The sequence below is a fragment of the Gymnodraco acuticeps genome, unplaced genomic scaffold (assembly GCF_902827175.1).
Source record: "Gymnodraco acuticeps unplaced genomic scaffold, fGymAcu1.1, whole genome shotgun sequence".
Lineage (NCBI taxonomy): Eukaryota > Metazoa > Chordata > Actinopteri > Perciformes > Bathydraconidae > Gymnodraco > Gymnodraco acuticeps.
In genome coordinates, this window is record NW_022991567.1 from 1860 (window position 1) to 21349 (window position 19490).

Here is a 19490-nt window from a genome sequence, read left to right on the forward strand (position 1 = left end):
AGAGAACTCTTTAAAGTAGAGACACTACATACTGATATACACCTGAACATCAGCAGGAGAGAACTCTTTAAAGTAGAGACACTACATACTGATATACACCTGAACCATCAGCAGGAGAGGACTCTTTAAAGTAGAGACAGTACATACTGATATACACCTGAACATCAGCAGGAGAGGACTCTTTAAAGTAGAGACACTACATACTGATATACACCTGAACATCAGCAGGAGAGGACTCTTTAAAGTAGAGACACTACATACTGATATACACCATCTTTCTGCTTTGTGTGAAATAACCCGAGCCTTTTCTCGTTTTCAGGGGAAATCTGGACCGTGCGATCGACATGTTCAACAAGGCCATAAACCTGGCCAAGTCAGAGATGGAGATGGCTCACCTGTACTCGCTATGTGACGCCGCCTACGCTCAGACCGAGGTGGCCAAGAAGTACGGGCTGAAGCCTCCGACTCTGTAACGCCAACACATCTCTGAACCCTCCGTGTTAATGTCTCACCTAACTCTGATTTGTAAAAAAGAAAAAAAAAAATACAACAAAGAGCCCTGAGTATAATATACACAGTGTTTACGTCACATGACGGGGGTTGCTATCATAGAACGAAGGATCCATGCTCACCATGGCTGCAGTGCTGGCCTCTGGTGGCAGGTGTGGGGCAGTTTGGGTGTTCTTAAAGTGGTTGTATGAGCAATGGGAACAGTCAGGTGATACAGGATGGAGAAACAGACAGGAAGCCGGACTCCACTGAGAAGACGAGTCACTGATCGCGGGAGTTTCTGGTCTTACGCTGCCTTGATTAATAGGTGTACGATGTGCTATCAGACATGATGCTTTGAACAGTATTGATCACACAGATGCTTATGGGAACTTTTTCAAGTTCATCCAGATCTAAAAGCTCTCGCTAACTTCCTCTCGTATCTCCTGGGACTCAGAAGGCTGGTCTCAGCATCGCAACATTATGACTTTTCTCTCAATTCTAAATATTTTCTTAAAATCTTAAAATCCTGACTTTTTTTCTCAACATTTCAAAAATAATGACTTTCTTTTTCAAAATCTAAATATTCTGACTTTTTACTCAATTGTCTTCTTTCTCAGAAAACAAAAGATATAATATAATGATAATAATACTTTGGTTATCTGTCATCCAAATACAAAACAAGTATTAGCATAAATATATTGTGTTTTGAGTTTTTAAAGAAAGACACTTCAGAGTGACTCGTGACACACATGAAGGCTTTGTTTTGGTGACGTTGGGGTTTCCAAACTAACCGTATCAGATCTAACCGATGGAGGCAGGCGCCAGAAACTCCTGCTGGAAAGACTGTTCCTCTCAATGCAGTCTGGTAGTCTAGCAGAGACGCCTCAGTCTGACCCGAGGTGAGGCTCTGAATAAAGCGTGCACTACCCGATATGTCCTAAAGCAATCGCTCAGCACTTCTCTGCTTAGCGTCTGTTTCCCACTGCAGGAGAACATCATGCAACCCCACTTTAAACATGCAAACTGCCCCTTTAACCCACCATTATCGGACCCTCAGAGGACACTGAGCGTTCTCTGTAGAGAGGAACACATGTCAACACGTCTAAATCTAAGCGAGTAGTAACCATGTGAAGTGTGCAGTCTGTTGATTTACTGACTTCAAGGCTTTCAAACCTGCAGAGAATACTGTGAGCTTTTTGAATGGACTGTTAATGTATGCTGATCTAAAGTGTGTGTGTGTGTGTGTCCCCCCCCCCCCCCCATCATCATCATCAACAACACACTCTTTGATTTCTGAATGGTTATAGTCCGTGTGTAACGTCTGTTTGTAACGCTGGAACTGATCCCATGGGTACGGGCTGCAGAGGTTAGCGGTTAGCTTAGCATCCTCAACTGTTTGTTTTTTAATTATGATTGGGATTGCTTGTTTCTCTAATTCTTTTTTTTATATACTTTGTGCAGCATGTTCACTTTATAAATAAATGTAAATGCAATGCTCGTGCTTGAACACCAGGAAACCATAAAGGTGTGTCTCTGATTAGAGAAACAACGTCATGTCTTTAGTTTGGTTTGTGTGCGCAGACGTCACGAGGGATCGGACAGCGTCGTGTTCCCGAGATTCATTCAGATTCATTTTTATTTTATTGTGAGATGTTTATTTTTCTGTCCTTTTCAAATGATATTGCCACGACCCGAGCCTGGTCGCGTCTTCTCCCGATGCAGGGCGTGGGTTGGCTCTCCAGTAGCATCCGTACTTTGTAAAGAAAATAAATAAAAGTATTTACATTTTATTGAATGTGTGGAAACGCCAAGGAACCGAATCATTGAAGCTGCAGCTGATGACGATTCCTCTCTGCAGACATGTTCTTACACTTTCAGGAACTACATGTAGCCACCAGCAGACACACAGACGGACACAGACACGCTCACTCACAGATACACTCACACACACTGTTTGATATAGATTACACTGACATATTTCGTGATCTGTACGGTGACCAAAGTGAAAGACAAAATGAATCCTAATAAAGTTATAACTTCCTGAAATCAATTTGAACTTTGCAAGATTTCCTCAAACCTCTACAACCTATTGATCTGTTGACTAATATGGATCAGTGATGACCAGTAACTGAGTACTCAAGTATTGTTCTCAGTCCTTCAGTATTTCCAGTTGCCGCTCTTCAATATTCCATTACGTCTCAAAGACTGTTCTTTTTACGACATCTGAAAGCTTTCCCTTCAATATGGAGACGAATGAAATACAGTATCACACAGATGCTTATGGGAACATCTTTGTTTCAAGTTCATCCAGATCTAAAGCTCTCGCTAACCTCCTGATATCTCCTGGGCCCAGGAGTTCAACACTTTTAATCCCCATCTGATCAGATCAGATCTGGATTTTGGGGAGTTCAAAACCAAACAAGATGAGGATCACTTTGATATCCGATCAGATCAGGAAATCCAATCCAAGCTTTAATCTGGATCAAATCTTCAAAACGGGTTCAAACCGACAACACAGGATTGGGATCAGTTTGATCCCAAAAAACTGGATTATCCTGATCCCACCAGAGGGGTGGGTTTCCAGTGGATTACCAGAGCAACATGTACTGTACCATTTATTGTTAAATATGTTTCAATTTAAATTAGATGGCAAAGTTTGTTAACTGAAATAATACACCATTTTTTGCCTTCATTGGAAATACATTTTATTTTTCCATTTTTTGCTCACGTTTGTGGCCTGTTTAGTTTTCAACCAAATGTTGATGACATAAATGTTTATGCTCATAAAAGTATCACAACAAAGATTGTCAATCACAAATGTAATTTCGATTAAATTAAAAATATCTTCAACAACAAAAAAAGTCCACCATCTGTCATCACTTTTCAGAAGTAAGTGCAGACAATAGATGTCTCTGCAATGTGGGCTCTTGTCTTCCTTGTATTATTTTTCATGTCCACTAGGTGGCGCTCGGTGGGATTAAAGCTCTGATATTCAGGATCTAGTCATCTTGAAAAGTCGTAATCTGGATCAGGGTGATCCTGAATTGCTTTGAACTCCAGGGACAACATTTGTCCGATTTGTCTGATCCTGGATCACAACACATGGGATTTCAAAATCTGATCGGATCTGATTGAGATGAAAAGCTTTGAACTCCTGGGCCCTGGGATCAGAAGGCTGGTCTCAGCATCTCGACATTATGGCTTTTCTCTCAAAACTCTAAATATTTTTCTTAAAATAAAACAATTCTGACTTTTTTCTCAGAATCTAAATATTCTGACTTTACTCAAAAGTGTCTCTTTTCTCCATAAAAAGAGATAATATAATTATAATACTTGAGTTATCTGTCAACCAAATACAAAACAAGTATTAGCAGAAATATATTGTTTTTAGTTTTTAAAGAAAGACACTGTGTATTTCAGAGAGAAGGAGCCTCGCGACACACATGAAGGCTTTACTTAATGACCTCTTAACCAAAATCAGACCGATTAGTTGATCAGTTGCAACAGCTCATTGATCACTGACGGCGGCCGACACGTCCACCGTGTCGACGTCGCTGACGTTGCTTCGTCATCAGAACCATGGCGGACTGTGTGGAGGAGGAAGCTCTTCATGGCAGCTGGTGAGCATCTCTCTCTATCTCACCTTCATCACACCTTCATCACACCTGTACTCCTCTGTCGAACACCTGGGCGAGCTTGACCTGACAGGGTGTCATGGTTAATATCTAAATATTACACTGCGTAGTTACTGTGTTCCTCTGGGTGCTACCCGTTAGCACATGCTAATGCTAATTAGCCTGGTTTGATTACATTCGTGTGTAGCCTATATACATCCGAGTTAAGAACATGAAGAGCTTCAGAGAAAGATCCGTCCAAGGATTTACGTTCCTATCACTTCATTTCTGCCATTGACTCGTATTAAGGGAAGCCTGTTAGCCAGTAAGCTAACAATAACTAGCCGGTGTTTCTTCCCTTTAAACCGAAGAGACATCCTGTCAGTTCCTCTAAGCCAGGGGGTCAAACTCAAACACACAGTGGGCCACAATTTAAAACAATGGGTACTAGTGGAGGGCCAGACTGGTAACAACTCATTGAAATGAACTTATTGCACATATTAAACCTGGAACTAACAAAGCTTAAATTATTGCTTATAAAAACAACATTACACATTAAATAATCAGTTGCATTCATTTCTGATGGCTCTATCTGCAGCTTCTCCAGAGTCATTTCTGATGGCTCTATCTGCAGCTTCTCCAGAGTCATTTCTGATGGCTCTATCTGCAGCTTCTCCAGAGTCATTTCTGATGGCTCTATCTGCAGCTTAGAGTCATTTCTGATGGCTCTATCTGCAGCTTCTCCAGAGTCATTTCTGATGGCTCTATCTGCAGCTTAGAGTCATTTCTGATGGCTCTATCTGCAGCTTAGAGTCATTTCTGATGGCTCTATCTGCAGCTTAGAGTCATTTCTGATGGCTCTATCTGCAGCTTAGAGTCATTTCTGATGGCTCTATCTGCAGCTTCTCCAGAGTCATTTCTGATGGCTCTATCTGCAGCTTCTCCAGAGTCATTTCTGATGGCTCTATCTGCAGCTTCTCCAGAGTCATTTCTGATGAGTACATTTCCCCACAGGCCAACAACAGCTTCAACAAAACTATTCCCTCACAGAGAAACCAAACATGCCCTGTTGTCCTGAGAGAAAGTGCAGAAGGAAGCATCCATTGAACTCAGTGTGCTGCTCTGTGATGCTAGCTCAGATACTTGGCCTCTCATCTTGGGTGCAAGGTCATCAATGTTTGGGCTCAGGCTCTGAGCGGAGGAGACCCTATGTGTGAGAGCAATATACCGGAGGGCCAGATCTAATAGCAATTAGAAAGTATCCTGCGGGCCCAAATTAAATCCACCAAGGGCCTGATTTGACCCCCGGGCCTTGAGTTTGACACATGTGTGCTTTAATGACACGAGTCTAACAACAGAAGGGTTCCTAAGAACATTCACCCAGGTGTTAGTCTGTACCCAGTCTGTACCCAGGTATTAGACTGTACTCAAGTATTAATCTTTACCTAGTCTGTACTCAAGTACTAGTCGGAGTACTAGTCTGAGTACTAGTCTGTACTCAAGTACTAGTCTGAGTACTAGTCTGAGTACTAGTCTGTACCCAAGTACTAGTCAGTACTTATCTGTACCAAAGTACACATCTCAGGTATTTGTATTTGAGTATTTCGCTCCATCTCAGAGGTAGAGATCGAACTTTGATCCAGTGAGAGCTTCAGTTCCATTTTACAGAGTGATGTTTAGACCGTCATCATTATGTTTTCTTTTATAATGAATACATTACGTATCATTACATTACGTATCATTGCATTACGTATCATTACATTACGTATCATTACATTACGTTACGTATCGTTACATTACGTATCGTTGCATTACGTATCATTGCATTACGTATCATTACATTACGTTACGTATCGTTACATTACGTATCGTTACGTATTATTACGTATCGTTACGTATCATTACATTACGTTACGTATCGTTACATTACGTATCGTTACGTATTATTACGTATCGTTACATTACGTATCGTTACGTATTATTACGTATCGTTACGTATCATTACATTACGTTACGTATCGTTACATTACGTATCGTTACGTATTATTACGTATCGTTACGTATCATTACATTATGTTACGTATCATTACATTACGTTATGTATCGTTGCATTACGTATCATTACGTTACGTATCATTGCATTACGTTACGTATCGTTGCATTACGTATCATTACATTACGTTATGTTTCGTTGCATTACGTATCATTACGTTACGTATCATTGCATTACGTTACGTATCATTGCATTACGTATCATTACATTACGTTATGTATCGTTGCATTACGTATCATTACGTTACGTATCATTGCATTACGTTACGTATCGTTACATTACGTTACGTATCGTTACATTACGTATCATTACGTTACGTATCATTGCATTACGTTACGTATCGTTACATTACGTATCATTGCATTACGTTATGTATCGTTGCATTACGTATCATTACGTTACGTATCATTACATTACGTTACGTATCGTTACGTATCGTTACGTATCATTACATTACGTTACGTATCGTTACATTACGTATCATTACGTTACGTATCATTACATTACGTTACGTATCGTTACATTACGTATCATTACGTTATGTTACGTATCATTGCATTATGTTACGTATCGTTACATTACGTATCATTGCATTACGTATCATTACATTACGTTATGTATCGTTACATTACGTATCATCGCATTACGTATCATTACATTACGTTACGTATCGTTACATTACGTATCATTACATTACGTTATGTATCGTTGCATTACGTATCATTACGTTACGTATCATTACATTACGTTACGTATCATTACATTACGTATCATTACATTACGTTACGTATCGTTACGTATTATTACGTATCGTTACGTATCATTACATTATGTTACGTATCGTTGCATTACGTATCATTACATTACGTTACGTATCGTTACATTACGTATCATTACGTTACGTATCATTACATTATGTTACGTATCATTACATTACATTACGTATCATTACATTACGTTATGTATCGTTGCATTACGTATCATTACATTATGTTACGTATCGTTGCATTACGTATCATTACATTATGTTACGTATCGTTGCATTACGTATCATTACATTATGTTACGTATCATTACATTATGTTACGTATCATTACATTACGTTATGTATCGTTGCATTACGTATCATTACGTTACGTATCATTACATTACGTTACGTATCGTTACATTACGTATCATTACATTACGTATCATTGCATTACGTTACGTATCGTTGCATTACGTATCATTACATTATGTTACGTATCGTTACGTATCGTTGCATTACGTTATGTATCGTTGCATTACGTTACGTATCATTACATTACGTTACGTATCGTTACATTACGTATCATTACATTACGTATCGTTGCATTACGTATCGTTACGTATTATTACGTATCGTTGCATTACGTATCATTACATTACGTATCGTTACATTACGTATCGTTGCATTACGTATCATTACATTATGTTACGTATCGTTACGTATCATTACATTATGTTACGTATCGTTACGTATCATTACATTATGTTACGTATCGTTACGTATCGTTGCATTACGTATCATTACATTACGTTACGTATCGTTACATTACGTATCATTACATTACGTTACGTATCATTACATTACGTATCGTTACGTTACGTATCATTACATTACGTTACGTATCATTACGTTACGTATCATTACGTTACGTATCATTACGTTACGTATCGTTGCATTACGTATCATTACGTTACGTATCGTTACATTACGTATTGTTACGTATCATTATGTTACGTATCATTACATTACGTTACGTGTCGTTACATTACGTATCGTTACTCATTATTACGTATCGTTGCATTACGTATCGTTACGTATTATTACGTATCGTTACGTATCGTTACATTACGTTACGTATCATTACGTATCATTACATTATGTTACGTATCGTTACGTATTATTACGTATCGTTACGTATCATTACATTACGTATCATTACATTACGTTATGTATCGTTGCATTACGTATCATTACGTTACGTATCGTTACATTACGTATTGTTACGTATTATTACGTATCGTTACATTACGTATTGTTACGTATTATTACGTATCATTACATTACGTTACGTATCGTTACATTACGTATCGTTACGTTACGTATCGTTACATTACGTTACGTATCGTTGCATTACGTATCATTACGTTACGTATCGTTACATTACGTATCGTTACGTATTATTACGTATCGTTACGTATCATTGCATTACGTTACGTATCATTGCGTTACGTATCATTACGTATCGTTACGTATCATTACATTACGTATCGTTACGTATTATTACGTATCGTTACGTATCATTACATTATGTTACGTATCATTACATTACGTTATGTTTCGTTGCATTACGTATCATTACGTTACGTATCATTGCGTTACGTATCGTTACGTATCATTACGTATCGTTACGTATCGTTACATTACGTATCGTTACATTACGTATCGTTACATTACGTATCGTTACGTATCATTACATTACGTTACGTATCGTTACGTATCATTACATTACGTATCGTTACGTATTATTACGTATCGTTACGTATCGTTGCATTACGTATCGTTACGTATTATTACGTATCGTTACGTATCATTACATTACGTTACGTATCATTGCGTTACGTATCGTTACGTATCATTACGTATCGTTACGTATCATTACGTATCGTTGCATTACGTATCGTTACGTATTATTACGTATCGTTACGTATCATTACATTACGTTACGTATCATTGCGTTACGTATCGTTACGTATCATTACGTATCGTTACGTATCGTTACGTATCATTGCGTTACGTATCATTACATATCGTTACGTATCATTGCATTATGTATCATTGCGTTACGTATCGTTACGTATCATTGCATTACGTATCATTGCGTTACGTATCGTTACGTATCATTACGTATCGTTACATTACGTATCGTTACGTATCATTGCATTATGTATCATTGCGTTACGTATCGTTACATTACGTATCGTTACGTATTATTGCATTACGTATCGTTACATTACGTATCGTTACGTATCATTGCATTACGTATCGTTACATTACGTATCGTTACGTATCGTTACATTACGTATCGTTACATTACGTATCGTTACATTACGTATCGTTACATTACGTATCGTTACGTATCATTACATTACGTTACGTATCATTGCATTATGTATCATTGCGTTACGTATCGTTACGTATCATTGCATTACGTATCATTGCGTTACGTATCGTTACGTATCGTTACGTATCGTTACATTACGTATCGTTACGTATCGTTACGTATCGTTACGTATCGTTACGTATCGTTACATTACGTATCATTACATTACGTATCGTTATATTACGTATCGTTACATTACGTATCGTTACATTACGTATCGTTACATTACGTATCGTTACGTATCGTTACGTATCATTACATTACGTATCATTACTTTACGTATCGTTACATTACGTATCGTTACGTATCATTACATTACGTATCATTGCATTACGTATCATTACGTTACATTACGTATCGTTACATTACGTATCGTTACGTATCGTTACATTACGTATCGTTACATTACGTATAGTTACGTATCGTTACGTATCATTACATTACATATCGTTGCATTACGTATCATTACATTACGTATCATTGCATTACGTATCGTTACATTACGTATCGTTACATTACGTATCGTTACATTACGTATCGTTACATTACGTATCATTGCATTACGTATCATTACTTTACGTATCATTGCATTACGTATCATTACATTACGTATCATTGCATTACGTATCATTACATTACGTATCGTTACGTATCATTACATTACATATCGTTGCATTACGTATCGTTACATTACGTATCGTTACATTACGTATCATTACTTTACGTATCGTTACATTACGTATCGTTACATTACGTATCGTTACATTACGTATCGTTACATTACGTATCATTGCATTACGTATCATTACTTTACGTATCATTGCATTACGTATCATTACATTACGTATCGTTACATTACGTATCGTTACATTACGTATCGTTACATTACGTATCATTGCATTACGTATCATTACATTACGTATCGTTACATTACGTATCGTTACATTACGTATCATTACTTTACGTATCATTGCATTACGTATCGTTACATTACGTATCATTACATTACGTATCATTGCATTACGTATCATTACATTACGTATCGTTACATTACGTATCGTTACATTACGTATCGTTACATTACGTATCATTGCATTACGTATCATTACTTTACGTATCATTGCATTACGTATCGTTACATTACGTATCGTTACATTACGTATCGTTACATTACGTATCGTTACATTACGTATCATTACATTACGTATCATTGCATTACGTATCATTACATTACGTATCGTTGCATTACGTATCGTTACATTACGTATCGTTACATTACGTATCGTTACATTACGTATCGTTACATTACGTATCATTGCATTACGTATCATTACTTTACGTATCATTGCATTACGTATCATTACATTACGTATCGTTACATTACGTATCGTTACTTTACGTATCGTTACATTACGTATCGTTACGTATCATTACGTTACATTACGTATCGTTACATTACGTATCGTTACGTATCGTTACATTACGTATCGTTACATTACGTATCGTTACGTATCGTTACGTATCATTACGTATCATTACATTGCATATCGTTGCATTACGTATCGTTACATTACGTATCGTTACGTATCATTACGTATCGTTACATTACGTATCATTACATTACGTTACGTATCGTTGCATTACGTATCGTTACGTATCGTTACGTATCATTACATTACGTATCATTGCATTACGTATCATTGCATTACGTATCATTACGTTACGTATCGTTGCATTACGTATCGTTACATTACGTATCGTTACGTATCGTTACGTATCATTACATTACGTATCGTTACATTACGTATCGTTACTTTACGTATCGTTACATTACGTATCGTTACGTATTATTACGCATCGTTACGTATCATTGCATTACGTATCATTACATTACGTTACGTATAGGGATGTCCCGATCACCTTTCTTTGCTCCCGATCCGATTCCGATCATTTGATTTTGACAATCTGCCGATACCGATTTTTCCCGATCCGATCTTTATGCAATAAGAGAAAACAAAGCATTCAAGTTTTCCCTTAAGGTTATTTTTTTATTTAAATGACAGAACCCAGCTATCCATTCTATCCAACATGGATATAGCTTCTTTTGTTCACAGCAGCATTGGATCAGTTCAGTTGATACACAACAAAACTAGCTCTACTGGAAAGAGGTAGCTGGACTCGCATCACACGTTCACATTCAGTCACAAATAATACAATGAAATGAAAACATGGCTTAGTGCAGAATTCTAGCCTTAAGACTAACTAGTCTAGTATTAATGCAATGAACAACAGCAGCTTAACATAACATGAATAAACAAAGTATTATATTTCCATTTTACTGGAGTAACACCATTCAACAGTAATCAGCAGCGAACCTCTTCTTTCTGTTGTTCTACAGTATTGTTGTTTTGTAGTTATTTGTTAATGTAACCCAACTTGTGTTCTTTGAAATTGAAAAGGATATCGCTTTGTGTTTGTTACTTTCGTTGCAGTTGTGTCTTAAGTGTAATTTGTCTTGGCTTCCTATTTATGGACATGCTTTTATTTTGAAGGAGAGGTAGCGCTGTTAACAGGAAGTTGTTGTTGCTATGGAAACAACGTGACGGAGATTAACGGAGAAAAGTAATATCTACATATAAAGACGGAGAAAGTAAACGATAACGTTTATGGTTAAGTGTTAGCACCCCCGAAGAGGCTCAAGCTCTTACGTTGATATTGGAGATTTCAATAAATTCAATTTTTTTTTTTTTTAAAACGGGGGAAAAAATGAAAAAAAAAACAATCGTGTTAGATTGGTCGTGTTGAACGTAGCTCTGTTCTTTCCACCACGCGGAACCTCCTTCTTGCAAACATTGCATCTGGCTGTTACACTGCCTTCGCTTTCGCTTTTATAATACTTCCAAACTCCTGACATTTTCTCCGTCCCGAGTCACCAGCTGAACGTAGCCTCTCGTTAGCTGCTACTATTAGACACTGCGCCCACTCTGTTGCTTTGAGAGAGATAACCAGGTCTGAAAACAAGCCCAAAGAAAGCAACACATGATGTTGAGTCATTTTAAACCAAAACTAAGTCCTCAGGATGACTTTAAGACATAATATACGTAATACGTAATGTAACGATACTTTTTTGTAACATTAAATAAAATGATTTTTTTTCGGATCGGGACATCTCTAGTTACGTATCATTGCATTACGTATCATTACATTACGTATCGTTACGTATCATTACGTTACGTATCATTACGTATCATTGCATTACGTATCATTGCATTACGTATCATTACGTTACGTATCATTACATTACGTATCATTACATTACGTATCGTTACGTATCATTACGTTACGTATCATTACGTATCATTGCATTACGTATCATTACGTTACGTATCATTACATTACGTATCATTACATTACGTATCGTTACGTATCATTACGTTACGTATCATTACGTATCATTGCATTACGTATCATTACGTTACGTATCATTACATTACGTATCATTACATTACGTATCGTTACGTATCATTACGTTACGTATCATTACGTATCATTGCATTACGTATCATTACATTACGTATCGTTACGTATCATTACGTTACGTATCATTACGTATCATTGCATTACGTATAGAGATGTTCCGATCCGATCACGTGATCGGGGATCGGAGCCGATCACGTGATCGGGGATCGGAGCCGATCACGTGATTTTCAAAAGATCGGAATCGGGAGAAAAAAATCGGGGATCGTGAATTATTATTATTTATTTATCTTTTGTTATAAAATATTTGTATTATTTTATTTAATGTTACAAAACAAAAATGACCATGTTCACGTCTTAAAGTCATCCTGAGGCCTTAGTTTTGGTTTAAAATTACACAACATCATGTGTTGCTTATTTCTCTCAAAGCAACAGAGTGGGCGCAGTGTCTGATAGCAGCAGCTAACGAGAGGCTACGTTCAGCTGGTGACTCGGGAGTCGGGACAGAGAACATGTCAGGAGTTTGGAAGTATTATAAAATTGAAAGCGAAGGCAGTGTAACAGCCAGATGCAATGTTTGCAAGGCGGAGGTTCCGCGTGGTGGAAAGAACAGAGCTACGTTCAACACGACCAATCTAATACGCCACCTGAGAAACAAACACCAACAACACGACGAGTACACAGCGGCCACTCGGGGAACGGCACGGAAACAACCGACACTTTAGAGACTTTCAAAAGGAAAGAGAAACGGCCCCAGAACAATGAAAAGGCCAAACAAATAACAGCCAAGATAGCTGAATTCATCGCGTTGGACGACCAGCCGTTATCTGTTACCTTTGTTTTCTCTTAATGCATAAAGATCGGATCGGGAAAATCGGTATCGGCAGATTGTCAAAATCAAATGATCGGAATCGGATCGGGAGCAAAAAAAGGTGATCGGGACATCCCTAATTACGTATCATTACGTATCATTGCATTACGTATCATTACGTTACGTATCGTTACGTATCATTACGTTACGTATCATTACGTATCATTGCATTACGTATCATTATGTTACGTATCATTACATTACGTATCGTTACGTATCATTACGTTACGTATCATTACGTTACGTATCATTACATTACGTATCGTTACGTATCATTACGTTACGTATCATTACGTTACGTATCGTTGCATTACGTATCGTTTAGCAGGCGCTTTTCTGCACAGACCGTAGAGAAACTCAGAACCAAAGGAAGCTGCAGATAAATTCACTTCATCAAGTCTTCCATTTGAAGTGCTGCTGAATTCGTAACAAGATAAAGATAACTCTATAAAGCGCTTTTTACATTTCTATCATGTTTTTCAAATACTTTATCATAATCTATGTAGTTGTTAAATCATGTAGTTCATCTGAACCGGAAAGCATCTCAGCTGAGAGTCAGTGGAGGAAACGGAACATTATTAAAACACCGGTAACAAATACATTCGAGTCAAAAGCCTTCATTCACCAGCAGGCTGTAGACATGAAGCTGCAGGACTCAGCTCTGTCCACTGAGCAGCATTAAAGCCTTCATTCACCAGCAGGCTGTAGACATGAAGCTGCAGGACTCAGCTCTGTCCACTGAGCAGCATTAAAGCCTTCATTCACCAGCAGGCTGTAGACATGAAGCTGCAGGACTCAGCTCTGTCCACTGAGCAGCATTAAAGCCTTCATTCACCAGCAGGCTGTAGACATGAAGCTGCAGGACTCAGCTCTCTCCACTGAGCAGCATTAAAGCCTTCATTCACCAGCAGGCTGTAGACATGAAGCTGCAGGACTCAGCTCTCTCCACTGAGCAGCATTAAAGCCTTCATTCACCAGCAGGCTGTAGACATGAAGCTGCAGGACTCAGCTCTGTCCACTGAGCAGCATTAAAGCCTTCATTCACCAGCAGGCTGTAGACATGAAGCTGCAGGACTCAGCTCTGTCCACTGAGCAGCATTAAAGCCTTCATTCACCAGCAGGCTGTAGACATGAAGCTGCAGGACTCAGCTCTCTCCACTGAGCAGCATTAAAGCCTTCATTCACCAGCAGGCTGTAGACATGAAGCTGCAGGACTCAGCTCTGTCCACTGAGCAGCATTAAAGCCTTCATTCACCAGCAGGCTGTAGACATGAAGCTGCAGGACTCAGCTCTGTCCACTGAGCAGCATTAAAGCCTTCATTCACCAGCAGGCTGTAGACATGAAGCTGCAGGACTCAGCTCTCTCCACTGAGCAGCATTAAAGCCTTCATTCACCAGCAGGCTGTAGACATGAAGCTGCAGGACTCAGCTCTGTCCACTGAGCAGCATTAAAGCTAGCTGAGTGTTGATTACTAAATATCACACATGTCTGAGTTGATCGCCTGGGAACAGTTTGAGCTACAGTCCAACACCTCCACTACATCTACTCAAGTACTACTTAGAGGTACTTCTACTTTAGTGAGTATTCCATGTATGCTACTGTGTACTTCTACTACAGTTCAGAGGTACATGGAGTACTTTTACTACAGTTCAGAGGTACATGGTGTACTTCTACTGCAGTTCAGAGGTACATAGTGTACTTCTACTCCAGTTCAGAGGTACATGGTGTACTTCTACTACAGTTCAGAGGTACATGGTGTACTTCTACTACAGTTCAGAGGTACATGGTGTACTTCTACTACAGTTCAGAGGTACATGGTGTACTTCTACTACAGTTCAGAGGTACATGGTGTACTTCTACTACAGTTCAGAGGTACATGGTGTACTTCTACTACAGTTCAAAGGTACATGGTGTACTTCTACTCCAGTTCAGAGGTACATGGTGTACTTCTACTACAGTTCAGAGGTACATGGTGTACTTCTACTCCACTCCATGTATTTAATACTTTAGTTACTTCACAGATGAATGATGGTAAATCTAACCAAGTGTTGAATCAGACTTTAGTTCCACCTGGAGTAAATCCACCAGCTACCCTGCAGTATACAAAGTCCTTCAACCTGATCTCCCCCCCAGGGACCAGGATCTGATGGAGGCTCTGGACTCGGGCTCTGACATGGAGACTGAGAGAGGGGTCCTCCAGGAGAGAGGGGTCCTCCAGGAGAGCTCGGCCCAGCACAGAGCCAAGATGTGGAAGGTGAGAGGAAGCAGAACTCTTCAGTCGTCCTGCAGCGTCACAGCAGCTAACACTTCCTTAAAGGATCCCTTCCCAAAGTGTCCCTTCCCAAAGTGTCCCTTCCCAAAGTGTCCCTTCCCAAAGTGTCCCTTCCCAAAGTGTCTAAGGCTGCATCTCACGTCTCTTAACTTCAATCCTTGCTTCCCTCACTTGCGTCGTTTCCCTGCGTCTAGTCCAGTGCTTCTCAAAGTGTGGTCCGCGGACCACTGGTGGTCCGTGATCGCCCCCTAGTGGTCCGTGAGTATATTGGTAACATTTCAGATTTTAAATAAATAAATACATTTAAGTTTTCCGCACTCTCGCGGGAATATCTCCGCAATGGAGTGAGCTTAAGTTTCACTTTCGATTGCATGATATAGCCCAGAGCAACACCTTCATCACACATGTGGCCACTTGTTTGTACCATTTTCAGGCGATTTGTAAAAAATGATGTGTTTTTGGATATTTGTGGAGTTAGGTGGTCCGCGAGTGTTTTTTTATTGGTTAAGTCCTTGGTATGAAAAAGTTTGAGAAACACTGGTCTAGCCCCTCCCTCCAGGGAAGCAAGGAGAGAGGAAACCACGAGAAGCAGGGAAATGAGTTTTCAGAGCAATGGGACGTCCTTTCCTCCGGAGCGTCACGTGAAGCGACGTCCGTTTGTGATGACGCTGCACAGCTGATCGTCTGACAGCAGCTCTGTCCCCGTTGTTTCCACACACACCCCCGCCTCTGTTAGTACACATTTACTGACACACACATTTGTATCATCTGTTGTAGACCCCAATAAATAAAATAAAATAAGAGCTCATTCTCAAAAAGATAAACGCCATTCTTAAAATGTATAAACGAACAATAGTTATATTAATATTGATTAGAGTGCACAATAGAAATAAAGTAATTGAGAGAAGAAAGAGAGATATGTTATCTATCAAAGCCCAGTTAGATAACATTCATTGCACACTTTGTGTGTTTGTGTGGATTTGCAGCACATTAACATTTTAATAGCACTTAATGACTGACTGGAAATGAGACAATAAATGAAAACGAAAAAAGCGATCATGAAAATGTTTCCAAAAAATGAATAAAATGATTTTAACCCACTTTGTTGTTCAGATATTTCACATATTTGTAACTAAATGAAACATGAATTGAAACAAAACACAGTATAAACTGAGGAGTGAGTCCCGTGAGGTTCATGTGTTTTCTTCACTGCGCTGGGAAACTGCCTCGTCCAATCAGTGAGCTATACACAGTAAGGGGGCGGTGCGAGTGTCTGAGGATTTCATCGGAGGATGGTCTGGTGGTTCCTCGGTTATCGCTCCTCGATCCTCCGGCAGAAATAAGGCCTCTGGGACGCTCCTCAAGATGGCGCAGACAAATCAACTTCCGGTGAGACCGAGGAGCGAGGAAATAAGAGAAGTGAGAAGCAGCCTAAATGTTCCCCTCTTAAAGTGTCCCCTACCTCAAGTGTCCCCTTACCTAAAGTGTCCCCCTACCTAAAGTGTCCCCCTTCCTAAAGTGTCCCCTTCCTAAAGTGTCCCCCTACCTAAAGTGTGCTACCTAAAGTGTCCCCCTACCTAAAGTGTCCCCCTTCCTAAAGTGTCCCCTACCTCAAGTGTCCCCCTACCTAAAGTGTCCCCCTACCTTAAGTGTCCCCCTTCCTAAAGTGTCCCCTTCCTAAAGTGTCCCCCTTCCTAAAGTGTCCCCTTCCTAAAGTGTCCCCCTACCTAAAGTGTGCTACCTAAAGTGTCCCCTTCTTAAAGTGTCCCCTACCTAAAGTGTCCCCCTTCCTAAAGTGTCCCCTTCCTAAAGTGTCCCCCTACCTAAAGTGTCCCCCTTCCTAAAGTGTCCCCTTCCTAAAGTGTCCCCCTACCTAAAGTGTCCCTTCTTAAAGTGTCCCTTCTTAAAGTGTCCCCTCCTCTGTGCAGATCGCTCTGAATGTCTCAGGGAAAGGAGACAGTCTGTCTCCGTGGGACGGAGTTCTGGATCTCCCCGAGCAAAACCTGATCCACACCAGCAGCCAGCAGCTCATTGGTCAGTCCTCTGTCCTCCGTCCTCTGTCCTCCACTTTCCTCTACTTTCCTTTTTAATCCATTTTAATCTAACTCTAGTTTCCTAATTTCTCCCCGGATTAATACAGTTCTCTGAATATAATATAAGAAGTACTTTATTGATCCCAATTTGGGAAATGTTTATTTTATAAGTCAACTTTGTTGTCAATCTTTCAGTTTGTGTGTTCAGAGAGATCGAAATACTACTTCCCACAATCCAGAACACAAAAACAAATGCATGTAAAAATATGTATATCCTATATATACACAATCAGACACATGTGCACACATTAATACATAAATAAAATCACAACAATCAATATGTACAAAATAACAGTCACTTCAATATCTTTGGGAATGTGCATCAGTGCAGACGGTCCGAGCAGCGTTAAAAAAGAAAAGAAAAATGTTGTTGTTTGTATAAACCCTGGTGTGTTTCCTCAGACCAGCTGAAGGTGTGCGAGGAGGACAGCAGAGACATGGTGTGTGACGTGGAGGCGGTCATCACGTTCTACTGTAAGTCCAGGAACCTTCAGTTCTCTGTGGATCTGAGCTGGCCTCCGCTGCTGAAGCCTCTGCTCGCTCTGCAGCTGCCGCGCAGCGACCTCTACAACTGCTTCTACGCCGTCATGAACAAGTACATCCCCAGGTAACACTCGAATCCCTGGCCCCCGGCTTGAGCCTCAATCTCAGGATCCATTTATTTAACTTACTTGTTCTCAAAATGTTGGCTTTTTTCTGAAAATTCTTCTAAATTTTTCCTCAAAATGTTGTAAATAAGATTTAGCTGAAAATAAACAATGAGTTTTTGTCCGTGTTGATGTCAGGGAGTGCGTAGCGAGCGGCCGGCCGTTCCACCTCTACCGGCTGCTGCTGCAGTACCACGAGCCAGAGCTTTGCAGCTTCCTGGACACCAAGAAGATCACACCCGACTCCTACGCCATCACATGGGTACGCCTGACAGTCTGTCATTCAGTCTGTCATTCAGTCAGTCAGTCAGTCAGTCAGTCAGTCAGTCAGTCAGTCAGTCAGTCTGTCATTCAGTCTGTCATTCAGTCAGTCATTCAGTCAGTCAGTCAGTCAGTCAGTCAGTCATTCAGTCATTCAGTCATTCAGTCAGTCAGTCATTCAGTCATTCATTCAGTCAGTCTGTCATTCAGTCATTCAGTCAGTCATTCAGTCAGTCAGTCAGTCATTCAGTCAGTCAGTCATTCAGTCAGTCATTCAGTCAGTCAGTCAGTCATTCAGTCAGTCAGTCAGTCATTCAGTCATTCATTCAGTCAGTCATTCAGTCAGTCATTCAGTCAGTCATTCAGTCAGTCAGTCATTCAGTCAGTCATTCAGTTCAGTCAGTCAGTCAGTCATTCAGTCAGTCATTCAGTCAGTCAGTCTGTCATTCAGTCAGTCATTCATTCAGTCAGTCATTCAGTCAGTCAGTCAGTCATTCAGTCAGTCAGTCAGTCATTCAGTC

General features: G+C 39.7%; 2 protein-coding genes across 2 annotated transcripts; both read left to right on the forward strand.

Moving 5' to 3' along the window:
• Positions 1–317: 317 nt before the first annotated feature.
• On the forward strand, positions 318–2538 carry tomm70a (translocase of outer mitochondrial membrane 70 homolog A (S. cerevisiae); the record flags this gene model as incomplete). Its single annotated transcript, XM_034197409.1, is given in 1 exon segment — positions 318–2538. A coding segment is annotated over 1 exon segment (156 nt), but the record flags the coding sequence as incomplete, so codon positions are not given.
• A 1481-nt stretch (positions 2539–4019) lies between these two features.
• Positions 4020–19018, forward strand: LOC117533576 (TBC1 domain family member 23-like; the record flags this gene model as incomplete). The annotated part of the gene is made up of 5 exons (XM_034197408.1): positions 4020–4112; positions 15830–15950; positions 17897–18002; positions 18464–18668; positions 18847–19018. Coding segments are annotated over exons 1-5 (645 nt in total), but the record flags the coding sequence as incomplete, so codon positions are not given.
• Positions 19019–19490: the final 472 nt, after the last annotated feature.